The 13,693-nt window shown below is 32.0% G+C and overlaps 1 protein-coding gene across 1 annotated transcript in view; it reads right to left on the reverse strand.

The window, feature by feature from the left end:
• Positions 1-13,693, reverse strand: part of TNKS (tankyrase) — a 180,459-nt gene that overhangs the window by 70,365 nt on the left and 96,401 nt on the right. Inside the window, exons 4-5 of the mRNA XM_006916343.3 lie at positions 10,068-10,104; positions 9,224-9,299 (exon numbers count right to left, since the gene is read on the reverse strand). Coding sequence (XP_006916405.1) covers positions 9,224-9,299; positions 10,068-10,104 — 113 coding nt within the window. The remainder of the gene's footprint in view (positions 1-9,223; positions 9,300-10,067; positions 10,105-13,693) is intronic.

Raw genomic sequence — 13,693 nt, forward strand, 5'->3', positions numbered from 1 at the left:
GCTTAATTCAATTTTCACTTAATATTATCATTGTGGAAACTCCAAGGGGATTTTTCAACATCTAGAAATCTGTGTTTCTCTTTTCCAGCCTCAGAATCAGCAGAAAAATTGAAATGTATACATGAAAATGAGTTTCTAGCATTCTCTCATAAGGTTTGTATGGGGAAAAAAAATGCTTAGCACTCTCAGAAGATGCAACACAATTCCGCATTGTTTAATTAGGGAAACAGCTGACACGCTTTATGGAAACCAGGTTTCTTGGTCTGATAGTACCTGATGTTTTATATTTTTAAGAAGAAAAGTTGCCACACTACTCAAACCTCAGATGAATTCCTTTTTATAATTAATATTTACAATCTTAGGTTTTCAAATCTAAACATCTGAGATTCTAACTAACTTTCAACAGACGACTTGTTCTTGAAACAGGAAACAAATAACACTGGTAGGCATTTAAAGATTATTTATGATAATCACCATCCCACCTTCGATCACTAGATAGCCATCCTAACTGTGTAAACTGGGAGAATGAAAAATCTCTTTGGCTGACTTTAATGTGATTAAGAAGAGCTCTATGACTTTCGAGATATGCTGTCACCTCGACATTCCTTCAGTGATAAAGTCCTTGTTTCTGAGTTTGCATATGTGAATTCAACAGCCAAATGTAGACAGGAACAGAGAACTCTAGCTCTGTTCCCTGTCCACAGGCCCCTTCCCCAATTCTAACAGATATTGAACCCTCTCTGAAATTAAGAGATTAGTTTAATGGATATTTTTATGGTATTCAGAGTAGGGTATTATCATGTTACTATTAAAAAAACTAAAGTATATTTATAAAAAGAAAAATCAATATATGAAACATCTTATATTTAATTTATTTCCAAATGTACTAATTTGGCTACCCAAATATGCATTTCAAAAAATTATGCAAGGTATATATAGTATTTTTAAAGTTTTACTACTGATGTTATTCTTAGTAGAGAAAGACGTTTTCTCATTAGTCACTGAAAACAGTCTTCTTTTAAAAATATTATGAAGATTCTTGATGCTTTTAGAAATTTCCTTTTATAACTCTAATTTAACTTAACAAGTGAGTGAATACATGAATATGGATGTCGAGGGGGGAGAAATAGGCTTCCTGAGTGATTATACTTAAAAAAAAAAAAAAAATAAGGAAAAAGGCAGCGATGTGAAAATAATCGGATATTACAGACAATGTTTGTGTCGCCCTCTCCCCATTCATATGTTGAGGCCCTAACCCTCAGTAATGATATTTGGGGACAAGACTTTTAGGAAGTACCTAGTGTTAGATGAGATCATGAGGGTGGGGCCCTCATGATGGGATTAGTGTCCTTAAAAAGAAGAGACACCTAAGAGCTTGCTTTTCCTCTCATGAAGTAGGGGATCCTCCACAAGCCAGGAAGAGAGCCCCCATCAGAAACTGACTATGCTGGCACCTTAATCTTGGACTTTCCAGCCTCCAGAACTGTAAGAAATAAATTTTTTATTCTTAAGCCACCCAGTCTATTGTATGGCAGCCTGAGCTAAGACAACAGGTAACTGGTAACATGAATTAAGAAATCAATAGTTTGTTGGTTTTGCATTATGGCAAAACAACTGTTTCTAATAATGCTAATTCAAAGCTACAGATAGCTTCAAAGTTTAAATCCATAATTAACTCTTCACTTTCTGCTGCTTCTTATTAGACCAGAAGGTTTCTGAAATTAGACTTCCCTTTGTACCTAAACAAGCCTTTTAACACAGTAAGGTTCACCCTTTACAAAAAGGATTTAAGAAATTTTTGCAGAATACTCTACTGTCAACTGACATTAATTGAAGTTTAAGCCAAAGAGATCATAATCAAATCATAATTATTATAGGGGCATTTTTAAATCTGTTTATCCAGTAATAATTGATACATAAAAATGTGTAAATAGCTCCACCCACCATCCCACTCAACTGAAGAACTAGAACATCAGCAATACCAGCGAGGCTACTTTACGTGTTTCTTTCTGATTCTATTCCCTGGCCACTCCGCCAAGCTACTGCTGTAGTTGTAGTCTACCCTATAAAGTTTTCTTTGCTTGTAGAGGCAGAAAAAGCAATTTTAAATGTAAGTTCTTATCATTTTAAAAGGAGATACAGAAGTGTCATTTTTGTAATTTGGCTTCTAAATCAATTTTTAATAAGGAATCATATCCAGCAAAATGATTTAGTACTCACTTCTTTTCTGTCCCTCAACTACAAATTTGAAACTGAAGAAAACTTGTGCTTTTTGGATAGGAGAAACCAGAGTTAGGAGAAGGGTGGCTAAGCAGAGCTAAAATGAACTCCTAAGTTTTACCTCCTACTTTTTAACACTGTGGTCTCTTTCTACTAAAAATTCTTTTTTCAAAGAGAGCACAGTTGGCACAGGTACTAATTACTTTCACCAGCAGAAATGTCATGCTTGACAAAACAGAGACTGTTTTACTAGAAGTGATTCCCTAATGAAAAATAAGACATTTTCAAGACCTTATTGTAACAAAATGAATATATATAAGCATAAAGATTTTATACAATATATCTTAACATAAGTAGGCAAGAAAACTTGCTCTAAGGGATTTCTGCATTATAGTGATACATGCATCGCTCAGCAAGATATGTTTTAAAGATGTGATCTGATTAGATACATAATTAAACCCAAAGTACTTGAAGAGTTCCCTAATGCAGACTTACTACATTTTGACCTTCTTGTAATCCCAAGTAACATCTGAACTATGATCCATAAAAGTTGGAAATTAAAAAATGGTATGACCTTTTATCTACCAAGATTTGGCAAGAACAGAGGACGATGATAAAGGCCACAGGGAGCCAGGCAAGTGCCCACAGATAATGCTAACACTTTCTTAAAAGGGAAAAAGGTTCTATATAAACTTTATTCCGGATACCAGGACTGTTTTATCTACGGTGACTCTACAGACTCTTACATAATTCAATTCCTACTAACTCTGATAAATTACAAAATACATTACAATCTTCTTAGAGCGCATGTGGTCCAAACTCTTCATTTTTTAGGGTAAAAAATTGAGAACATGGAGATATAATAAAACTTCTATGATCACAGTTAGTCTTATACCTTCAAGTGCCTGCCTTTTCCCATAAACCCTGATCTCAAAGATGCAGATGAAACTATTTTTTGCATTATGAGGGGAAAAAATCTTAAATTGTAAGATTTAAGTTCAGAATAATTAAACATATCTAAAATATATATATCTGGGGTTTTATTTTTAAATCTTTACTTATTCTTCCAAGTAGCTATGAAAGAACCATTTTCAGTAATCCGTCTGAGGAAAGATACAGTCTTTCATGCTCAACAGGTGATAAGTAATGACTTCTATTTTCTTAATGCAGGAGTATTTCACTTATTTATTATTGGATAACAAACCACCCACTAAATGGTGGGTAACCTGGGCATTTCTTCTCTATACATGAGGGTGCTAGGATGACTGATGTCACCTAGAGACTGGACCCTATAGGAGCTCAGCAGAAGCTAGAATGTCTGGGAAGCTTAGATGGTTAGAGTCATTTAGAGGCTTAACTGAGCTAAGGTGGGTCTCTGGCTCGATGTCTCAGTTCTCCACATGGATCTCTCCACATGGCTGCTGGGGCTGCATCATGGCATGGCAGCTGGATTCCAAGATGGAGTATTCCAAAAGCAAGAAACTGGCAGCTGCCAAGCCAATTCAGGGGCTAGTCCTGGAAATGGCATAACAGCAATTCCGCCTTATTTTATTCATCAAAGCAGTCCTGACCTTAGTTTAGAGTCTGTATGGGGAAGAACCAGATAATGGCATAAATAATGAGAGACAGTTCATTGAGGGGTCTTCAAAAACAATCTACCATAGAAGAAATGTTAAAATGCTGGTCAAACATGATATTCAGAGAAGATTTACACGGAAGGAGGGAGCTGTTAACCAAGAATACTATATTAGAATATGATAATGGATATAACCCTAAAAATTAAATATAAATACAAAAAAATTGCGCTGATCCTACATATCCTTTGTGCTTCGTGGATGTGCTTTATAGAATTCAAATGAATACGGTGGTGTTATTTTCTACCAGATATTAATTTTAAATGAGTATGCTCTTAAAAATGGCTTTATATAGCCTGAAATACTTGCATATTACCAAGTCATTGTCAATTTGTGGAATTATGATTTTTTTTATTTAAAGCCTTTAATAAAAAAATAAAAATTGTTCTGTAAACACACACACATACACACACACACATACATACATACATATAGGCTCAAGAAGAGATTTCTGAATTTATAAACTGCTAATTTAAACAAATTTATTTATTAAATGTGAGGGGGGGGGAAGGCCAAGCTCCAAAAGAATTCAGTTATATACTCTGTAGATTACTTGGTAAACTACATTTATCCAATTGCCACCTGGGACTGAGCCTGGACAATAAAGAATTTAAGTGGGAAATGCTGGAGTAGTCAAAAGCACATATGTGCCCATTCTAAATATTTTCAAAAGTTTCAAAAAGGTATCAAAGGGGCAGAGATCTAACTTACTGAGGTTCTACTATGTGTCACAAACTGTTTACATTAATCACATTATTTCACTTGATCCTCTCAAATGCCTTATGTAATGGGATGACTATTCCCATATATGAATAAATACATTAAAAACTGTACAGCCCTAGTCACATACTTAGAAAATGAAAGTGCAGAGAATAGAACCCAATCAGAGCCTATATGCTCTTTCAATTATATCACGGTTTTTTTATGGTATCTTTAAGGGATGGTACTAAATTCTACTTTATTTCTCTACTTAAAAATAGTTTTTAAACACCTTATTTTTCTGTTTCCAGTCTTATTCATTATTAACCATTATATGGAAGCAAACATTTACAGAGAAGAAATATGACATTTAAAGAACCTCTTTAGTTAATCTTCCTGCATTTAAATCATGCTCCTCCAATTGCCTGTTAATCTAAATTTGTCGTTTCCTACAGAAGAGCATACATGTCTAAATACTAATGCTTTGAAAATAAAAGGGCCAGAAAAACAAATCTCACTTCACATCTACACTTTATAACTATATGGCAGCAAAAGGAATCATACATTTTTTTAGTGCATTAGCTTCAATGTACTGGATAATGTCTTAATCATTCCATCAATTTTTGAGCTCCCTGTAAACCAATACCCCTAAAAGCATATTTATTTACCTCCCATGACACTTAACATAGTGACTTATACATGGTAAGTATTGAATGTTGGTTGAATGAATAAAAGGAAGAGAAATCTGAAATACCAGAAATTACACTGAATATTTCAAAAAGTACCAAAAAATATTAGTTACTTTCAATATTTGGTGACATACAATCATAGCAATAGTGGGCACTGCAAAGATACGTAGTATTCCTATTTAGTAATATGTATAGTAATGCCCAACTCTAACCTATTCCTTAGTAAAAAGAGGTGATAAATTTAGGACGTTTATTTTGAAAGAAGATAAAGGCAGCCAGGAAAGGGAAATACACAAGAGAGACCAAAATGAACTCTGAAGAGTGCTGAATGTTGAAATAATTTGAGATGTTTTCTAATATTTTCATTCACTGTAAAAAGGTATCCTCATGAAAATTAATACTGAAAAACAAGAGACTACCACCACTTTAAATTTACATATCAAACAAGGCCAGAATATTTGTATAATTGCTAATAAAACATCTGATCTTGATAGAAAATATTATAAAAGGGAGATTAAAAGACAACAAATCTAAGTTTGAAAATATAGGAATTATGAATTTTAGAAAGGTATCTGTTTTAAGAATCTGGTTGTACTTCAATGCAATTCAAAACAATCGCAGCATGTCTGCCTAATCATAATGGGCAGGAGATACAAGAAAAATAAGTTATATCTATGCTCCTATGTTTCTAAAGTGGCCATCATCAGAACACGTATATGATTCTACAAAAGTAGCATTTAAGAATAAAACATTACAAAAAAATTTCCTCCTTTAGGTTTTTAGGGAAAAAACAACTAAAAATTCCAAACTCTATTTTGATTTACATGTAAAATCAAAGAATAATATATATATATAAATTACTTAAAATCTTATTGGTACTTCACTATTTTCAGAATTCTACAGGTCAGAAAAACAAATGTCTATGGGAGATAAAAATATTAACCACTCACATATTACCTAATTAGATAATCATCAAGTCACAGTATAGAATTAAGAGACTATTTAAAATTTACACTGTCATTGTATAATCCCACGCATTACATTAAAAAGGAATGCTGAAGTCTAAAACCCCACACATATTTAGGTAAATTCTCCACCTACTAGTTAATGTATAAGGAACATTTCTTTTCTAAAAACATTATAAAATTGACATTTCCATGGGCTTCTAAAATTTACAAACCAGGAATTACAGTAAAAACAGAGACAGGCAAAGACTCAGTTAAGCATTAATATAGTCATTTAGAAACCCTCTAAAAATGAATTTGATTCTGTGCTGTGTTCTAAAATACAAATTCAAGAAATAAAACTTTATATATCCAACTAACTTTCTATATATGTAAAGTGCCTCTTGTTAATAGACAATCTGACTTCCTAATTCTAGACAAATACATGCAAATGGCTTTCAAAAATACTAAATATATAAGACAGGGCTGTAATTTAGCAGCTAGATTTGCTTACACATTTTCTTAACGTCAATAGTAAGAAAACAAAAAATAATGTCATAACTAAGGAATCTCATCTCAATCTCCATTAGCTCCTAGAATAATTTACTGCTTTGTTGCTTTACTGCAACTGGTACATTTAATAAGAATTGCTCTGTGCCATCAACAAGGGTAACATTTCAATACAGATGTTATTCAATTTTAATTATGAAATTGGATTTGTATTTTGCATACCGATGGACCATTTTAAATTTTATGTTATATGCATAAATAGCACAAAAACTTAATAAATACGTAAGTCTAATTTTTCTATTTAATTTGAGAAAATTGATAATCTAAAAAATAAGAGTACATTTTGAAAAATTATTATATTATTCATATGTTATGAATCCTTCAGTATAATAATAATATTGAGATGTGTTTTTAAAAGTGTTCTACACATCAAAATATATACATCTCTTTCATGGTATAATTACTCAAAAGCAAATTAATAAAATACTACTAATAACATATAACAGACAATATAACAGCCCCCTCGTTCACATACTTCTGAGTTAATTATCTAAATGGCAAAAAATACAGATGATTTTTTTTTCACTCAGAGGATAAAATTGTTTATCAGGGAGCAAAATCATATCCTAAGCTTCTGCTACATGTGAAGTGCCCAGCTTGGTCTGGTATAAAATACAAAAGAAAGCTAATAGGTTAGTAGAAGAAAAAGTCATGTATGAATAACTACAATTCAAGAACTCTGTGGTAAATGCTATAGAGTAATACAGAAAAGGAGCCAGAGGAATTTGGATGAGAAATACACTGGCTCCAGCTAAAGAAATGAGGGAAGTGTATCCTCCTTTGGGAGGAAGGAAAAATAAAGGAGTTCTATAAATTTGTGTAGGGGTGAGGCAGGGAGAAGAAGTAATCTGTTAATTATAGTGTTCATGCTCCTTAATTATTATGATTTACTGAGCTAGAAATGGGCTGTTAAGGTATAAGGGTAAGGATGGGAGAATGAAGCTGGGATGAAAATCAACTCACGCTAATCTCACGTAGATTATGCAAAATGGCTATGAAAAACTGAAGTATGCTGGATTCTAAAAAGAACTCTGTATAAAGATATAGCTGCACTTACCACAGATAAGAAGGTATTTCTGCACAGTGATAAAAGTCACTTTATCTAGTAAGAGGATCCAAGAGGATCTGGAGCTTAAAGTAACTCAAGAATGTTAAAATCTTTAAAGCAACTTCAATACTGAAGGAAAAGGAGCAGTTATCATTTAAAAATATCTTCAAAAAGCCAAAATCTTTGCTAGATATGTACATAATTTAACCTGCCATGAAAGTAGAAGTCTCTCTTCAAATTATCCAGAAAAAGTGAACACTCATTAGGTCATGTGAAATAATAACCATGCCACCTACAATAACAAATAATATATATTGAGAGATTCAATTCCTTGCCACTATTATATGGGTTTCATTAGAATGGGAAAAAAGTGTGGAAGGAGTCAAGGAAAACTGAATCATTTTTATCTATAAGATTATCATTCAGAAAAATAATTTTTAAATGGCAAAATAGTTTATTATTTCTAAGGGGTACCATCTATCCTGATATTTTCATAGCATATATGCAGTATAAGTAAATTCAAAGAAATTAATGCTTTAAATATTAGGCACAAGATGATTTTCTTCAATATTTGTAGTGTAACGTAAATATTTTATATTTTTAAAATATAAAAGCCATCATTTAACATTAAAAAATTAAGTGTCATTTAAAAAAGACACAACAGTACAAAGTGCTTTGTTTTTCAATATCTATTAGGCAAATCACTCTTAAACTTTGCAGTCAATCACCAAAGGCTGTAGAGAATTATATTTCAGTCTCTATTCAGCAAAAACATAAAGCAGATAATTAGTTGCCAGCTGTACATTTTATATATTATCTTACACTATGACAATTGTATATTAATGAAGACTATTTCTCTCTGCTTTAATCTATTTTCTTTAAATATACTATTATAAAAACTTAGCCAATAAAAAAAAATAAAAAAGGAGGGCTGTTACACAGATCTAAAAAAATTATTAGCAACATTTTTTCAGCTTTAAATGTAAAAAGTGTTACCTAACATTTTCCTCTGCCAAATAAGTGTAAAATACATATATCCTAACAAAGATGGGTAAATCCGACATAAACAAATATTTCCAATTTCCATTATTATATTCAGAAAATAATATGTTGTTATAAGTTTAATTGTCAACAAAGCTGCAGTTCTACATAACAAACAACTTTCAGTGTCTGACATTTAAAGAGAAAAGGCTTAAGAGCCACGCTTCGCCAGCTCTATGAATATGTCACAACTGCCAATAACAGATATACAGCATTTCATTTTATAGTGAAAAGATGCCAGTAAAAATACAGCCCTGTGTGTGTGTGTGTGTGTGTGTGTGTGTACACACACATACATATATATACCAACTCAAAATATTTTAAATGTAAAGCAAAAAGGAATTACTAAAGGGGACGATTATATTTTAAATGACTTACCTTTCGCCCATCACTTGCATGGCAATTCACATTTAGAGGAGTCAGTAAAGCCATTAGTTTTTCTTCATTACCACTCCTATAAAAAGGTAGTAAGTCAATTCTTATAAAAATATACAGCTTCTTATGAATATTTCTGGGTATTTTTCACAAGAGAGTGGAAAATAATATGTGTTTACTTTGATTTATTTTATATGGTTCTGAATGAATCTCTTTTGCTATAGTCAATTTAATTAATATATTTCTAATTAACTCCTATTAATCATCATATAATGGTACAACTTGGAAAATGTAGCTTTCTACATTTTTATTTGTTTTATTTATCTGCATAAAGTCATCTTCCTAATACAAACAAACTTTATACTGATAAGTAATCTAAAACACCGGAGTTAAAAATATCCACAAAATGCTATGAAAAGCTAATCAATTAAATTATAAATGACTAAGAACAAAAGAAAATGGATGAGAATTTTTAACATTTACTTTATGTCCTTCATTCAAGCTTTTGAAAATTAGAAAAATTTTCAAAGAAAAATGAAGATATAGGTATTTAAATACTTCAAGAATATCACTGGAGAAGCTGGGCAACTAAGGTTTGCAGGTACCTTAAGAAATGTTCCAAATAAAATTAACCTTATAATCATCACCATATTGAAAGACTGTCTCATTTAATACACTAATCATGTAAAATAAAGTACACAAAGATTTTGTATAAAGTCTTATCTGCATTATTGCATAAAATCCAAGCAAGACAATAACATGTTATAATTTTTATAGTCCTCCACCTGCCCTCCCCCTTTCTCCCTTAAATGCATTACACTCACTTAAAATGAATGGAATCACTTACCTAGCAGCTTCTAGGAGTTCGTCTTTCTTGTATTCACCTAGATGATTGCAAAATATCATGCTGTTAGCATTTGGCAGAAGACAGATTAAGGAATGCAGTAGGCAGCAAATAGAGAATTAAATAGAGAAGAACAGAAAAAGAGAGTCCACACCCCGCTGGGTGATGGAGCCGTGACGTTAGCCAGCTTGTGAAGGCAGCATCACCAGTGCCTTGGAGACGGGCAGCAAATTGACGCAGCTTCTTGTCCAATCCTCAGATGAAATAGCTTTCTTCAGACAACCAATGAATGCTAAATTTCGTGTCCAGAAACACATTCCCTCTGATAACAGCATGCCAGCTGAAGACAATGTCCCCTCCCCCTTTTTCTATTCACCCTGTCACAGTATACTTGTGAAGCATAATACATTCTGAGACAAAAGCAAAATAATGTGGCTTTTTAAAGGTACAAATTACTTGTCTTCATAAAAAACTCAGTTTTCTTTGTAATGACATGGAAAGTTAAAAAAATTAATTAACATTGCTGAGCTTTATAGCAGTAGGAAAAAAAAATCAGAATCATGAAGCCTTTGCCTCGATAGGGTAGGTCTGTAGACTAGAAATATGTGAAGTACGTACCAAATGCTATGAACCTCTTGGAGGCAGCGCTCCAAAAAACAAAACAATGAATATATTTTTAAATGACGATAATATTCTAATGTGCTATAACCTTTACGATTTATACAAATTCAATACCAAATTTAAACAAACAATAAATTTTGAAAGTATTTTTAAAAAGGAGGCTGGGGTCTCTGAGAATGAGCAGAGATATCCAACTACTGAAATGTAAATAAGTTTTTCTCCATTCTATTTTTTAATATATCACAGACTGAAACGAGGTATGTAATTTAAAATCTTCAATACTAATTTCTTAGGGTATTCAAGATCTAATAAACAAGTTTTTTTTTGTAAGCTCAACTGAAGAATAAGGAATTTTAATAATAACAGAATTTGTACATCGCAAAAAAACTTCAATACAATTTTTTAGGGGATTTAAGATCTAATAAACAAGTTTTTTTTTGTAAGCTCAACTGAAGAATAAGGAATTTTAATAATAACAGCATTTGTACATGCAATAGATAAAAAGAATAGCCAGGACTGTGATTCAGCTATAATACACAGATTCAGTTGGCTATAATATCATTAAAGAAATAATTACACAAAATATCTAAGCAAATGATTATGTGAAAGTAAATATTAAGTACACTAAAAGACTAAACGAAAATGTTTTAATTCTACTAAGAAAAGCTTACATTATTTTTTTAAATCTTATTTGTAAATATGGATTTCTTTGTATTTTTTTCTATTTTACTACAGAATGCAAAATATTCATGCAAATACTAAAGACACCTCAAGACCATCAAGCATATGTTTAAGTTCTATAACCCATCATTAGCAAATATCCTTTTTAGTTTAAACTTTGTCTTGCTTCTCAGATTAAGATTACATTAAAATCTAAAAACTGTAAAGTTATTTTTAAATAAAAAAAGTTGTTAAATATCTACTCTCTCCTAAGGAAATTTTACATACTAATAAAGTCACAGGCTCAACAATATACATGGATAAGCTAGAATGTATGATTCATGGTTATAAGAGTTGGTCTTTCCAATTTCCCACATATTGTATCCCAGAATCTTTAATTGTTAACAGTTTAAGATTTATATTATATCCCCTAGCCAATAAAGTCCTCTACTTCCCAAAGCCAAAGACCTATTTTTAGTAAACATTTTAGTTGGCAATATGAAAGTTAGTGAGTCAACATATAAAGCTTCTGTGACGAAAATGACAAAACCCACACCCTCAAATATCTTAAATATCAAGAGCAAAGTCAAATTATGGAATTGTTTATAAAAGTCATTCATTCGGTCAGGTAATGAACATTTATTTAAAAGATCTATCTTTCAGATTCAAAACCAAAAAGACACTATCATCTTTGAACTTAAGGAATATTAGTCTATTAAATGAGACAGACAAACAAATGATTACAGTAGAGGATGAAAAGAATCTTATGACATGTTATCAAGAGCTTAAAAGCCAGTTTAAATGGGATTAATAAGAGGCAGGGTTTTATAGTTCAAGAAAGGCTTCCCGGAATAGGGGAAACCTGTACAGAGTTTTGAAGGAAGAAGAGGTGATCCTCAGGTGGAGAAGGGTCGGGGAGAAGGAAGAAACCAAAGTAAAAGAAATGAGAAGGGAAACAATTGCTCTGTAAACCTGAAGCAAAGGACTCATGCAGGGGAATGGGTAAGAATCAAGAAGAGAAGAATTAGAAAGATCATGAATAGCTCTCTAAGAAATTTGAACATTATTTTAAAAACAATGAGGAAATATTAAAAAATTTTTACAAAATATATTTAAAGATCTATTAATTTTTGTGATTATGTAAAATATTTCCATGCTCTACGCTAGTGAACTTTTGCTGGGAAGGAAAGCAGTGCAAGGCAAAGGGAGAGGATAGATGGGACAATGAACTGACATAGTTTATATTTTGGAGTAAGTATAAATTCCCTAATATATAGTAAAAACATTAAAATTGGGAACTGAAAGTAGCTACCATTGAAATCTAAGTCATAGTGAAACACGACTCCAATAAGCTAGGTAATAAAACTGCAAAGTATTTGGGATCTTCGAAGTTCGAATCAGTCTACCTACATAAACTTCTCATCAAGAACAGTATATTGATGTTTTTTCCAAAAGGCACTTTTTTGTTGTTGTTGTTGTTATTCTCTCATGGATACAATGATAATAAACCAAAGCTTTCAAAAGGAAACACTTAAGTGCATCCGAGTGTCAGACACAGGTCTTACAAATGGCTTTCTCCTCATACCGTTAGAGACCCTAGCATTTTAATCAGCTTTTCTGCAATACATTCCAACATCCACTATCTGGTGCCCAAGGACCACACTCCATAAACAGCCAAAGCTATTTTTCAAATGCTACATCGCAGGAACTAACATAATGAATTCAGAGTTCCTTACACACTCTGACAACAAATTTGAGCTACTTACTTAACAGCTAAACCACCGGTTCTGTTTCATTTTAGTTGAGAATCTGAAAATATTTTGGCTGAGACTACAGTGCTCTATGGAGCATTTATATTCTTTAATAACATCCAGATAAAGTCTAGCAATAGATCAGCTAGAAAGGAAACTAGGCAATTATAGTCAAGAAAACAGCAGCCAGGACTGGAGAAAATGGATGTCTTAAAATATTTTTCTTTGATTAAAATAAGATAAGTGGCATAAAAAAATAAGCAAGCCTAAAGTTTACTTTCCAAAGGCTGTATTGTTTTTATTAGTGAACTAAATATAAAATACGTATAAAAATAAATACACAAAAACACACACATTGTGCACACACTTTGGTGGGGGTACGAGTCAATGTGTTAAAGAGGTATGTTATCAGAAAGGTTAAAGATAAAAGTTAAAAAGAAGCTCGCCTTTGTATTTCTCTGAGGCAGTTAGCAGACAAAATTACTTTTTGAATAAAAATAAAGAACACCTACATCAATAAACAAAAGTCATGATTATTAACTTAATCTCTACTTTAAGATTTTGAGGAACTTTGCCTCTTCAGCAACTGACAGGATG

The sequence above is a fragment of the Pteropus alecto genome, unplaced genomic scaffold (assembly GCF_000325575.1).
Source record: "Pteropus alecto unplaced genomic scaffold, ASM32557v1 scaffold24, whole genome shotgun sequence".
NCBI classification, from domain to species: Eukaryota; Metazoa; Chordata; class Mammalia; order Chiroptera; family Pteropodidae; genus Pteropus; species Pteropus alecto.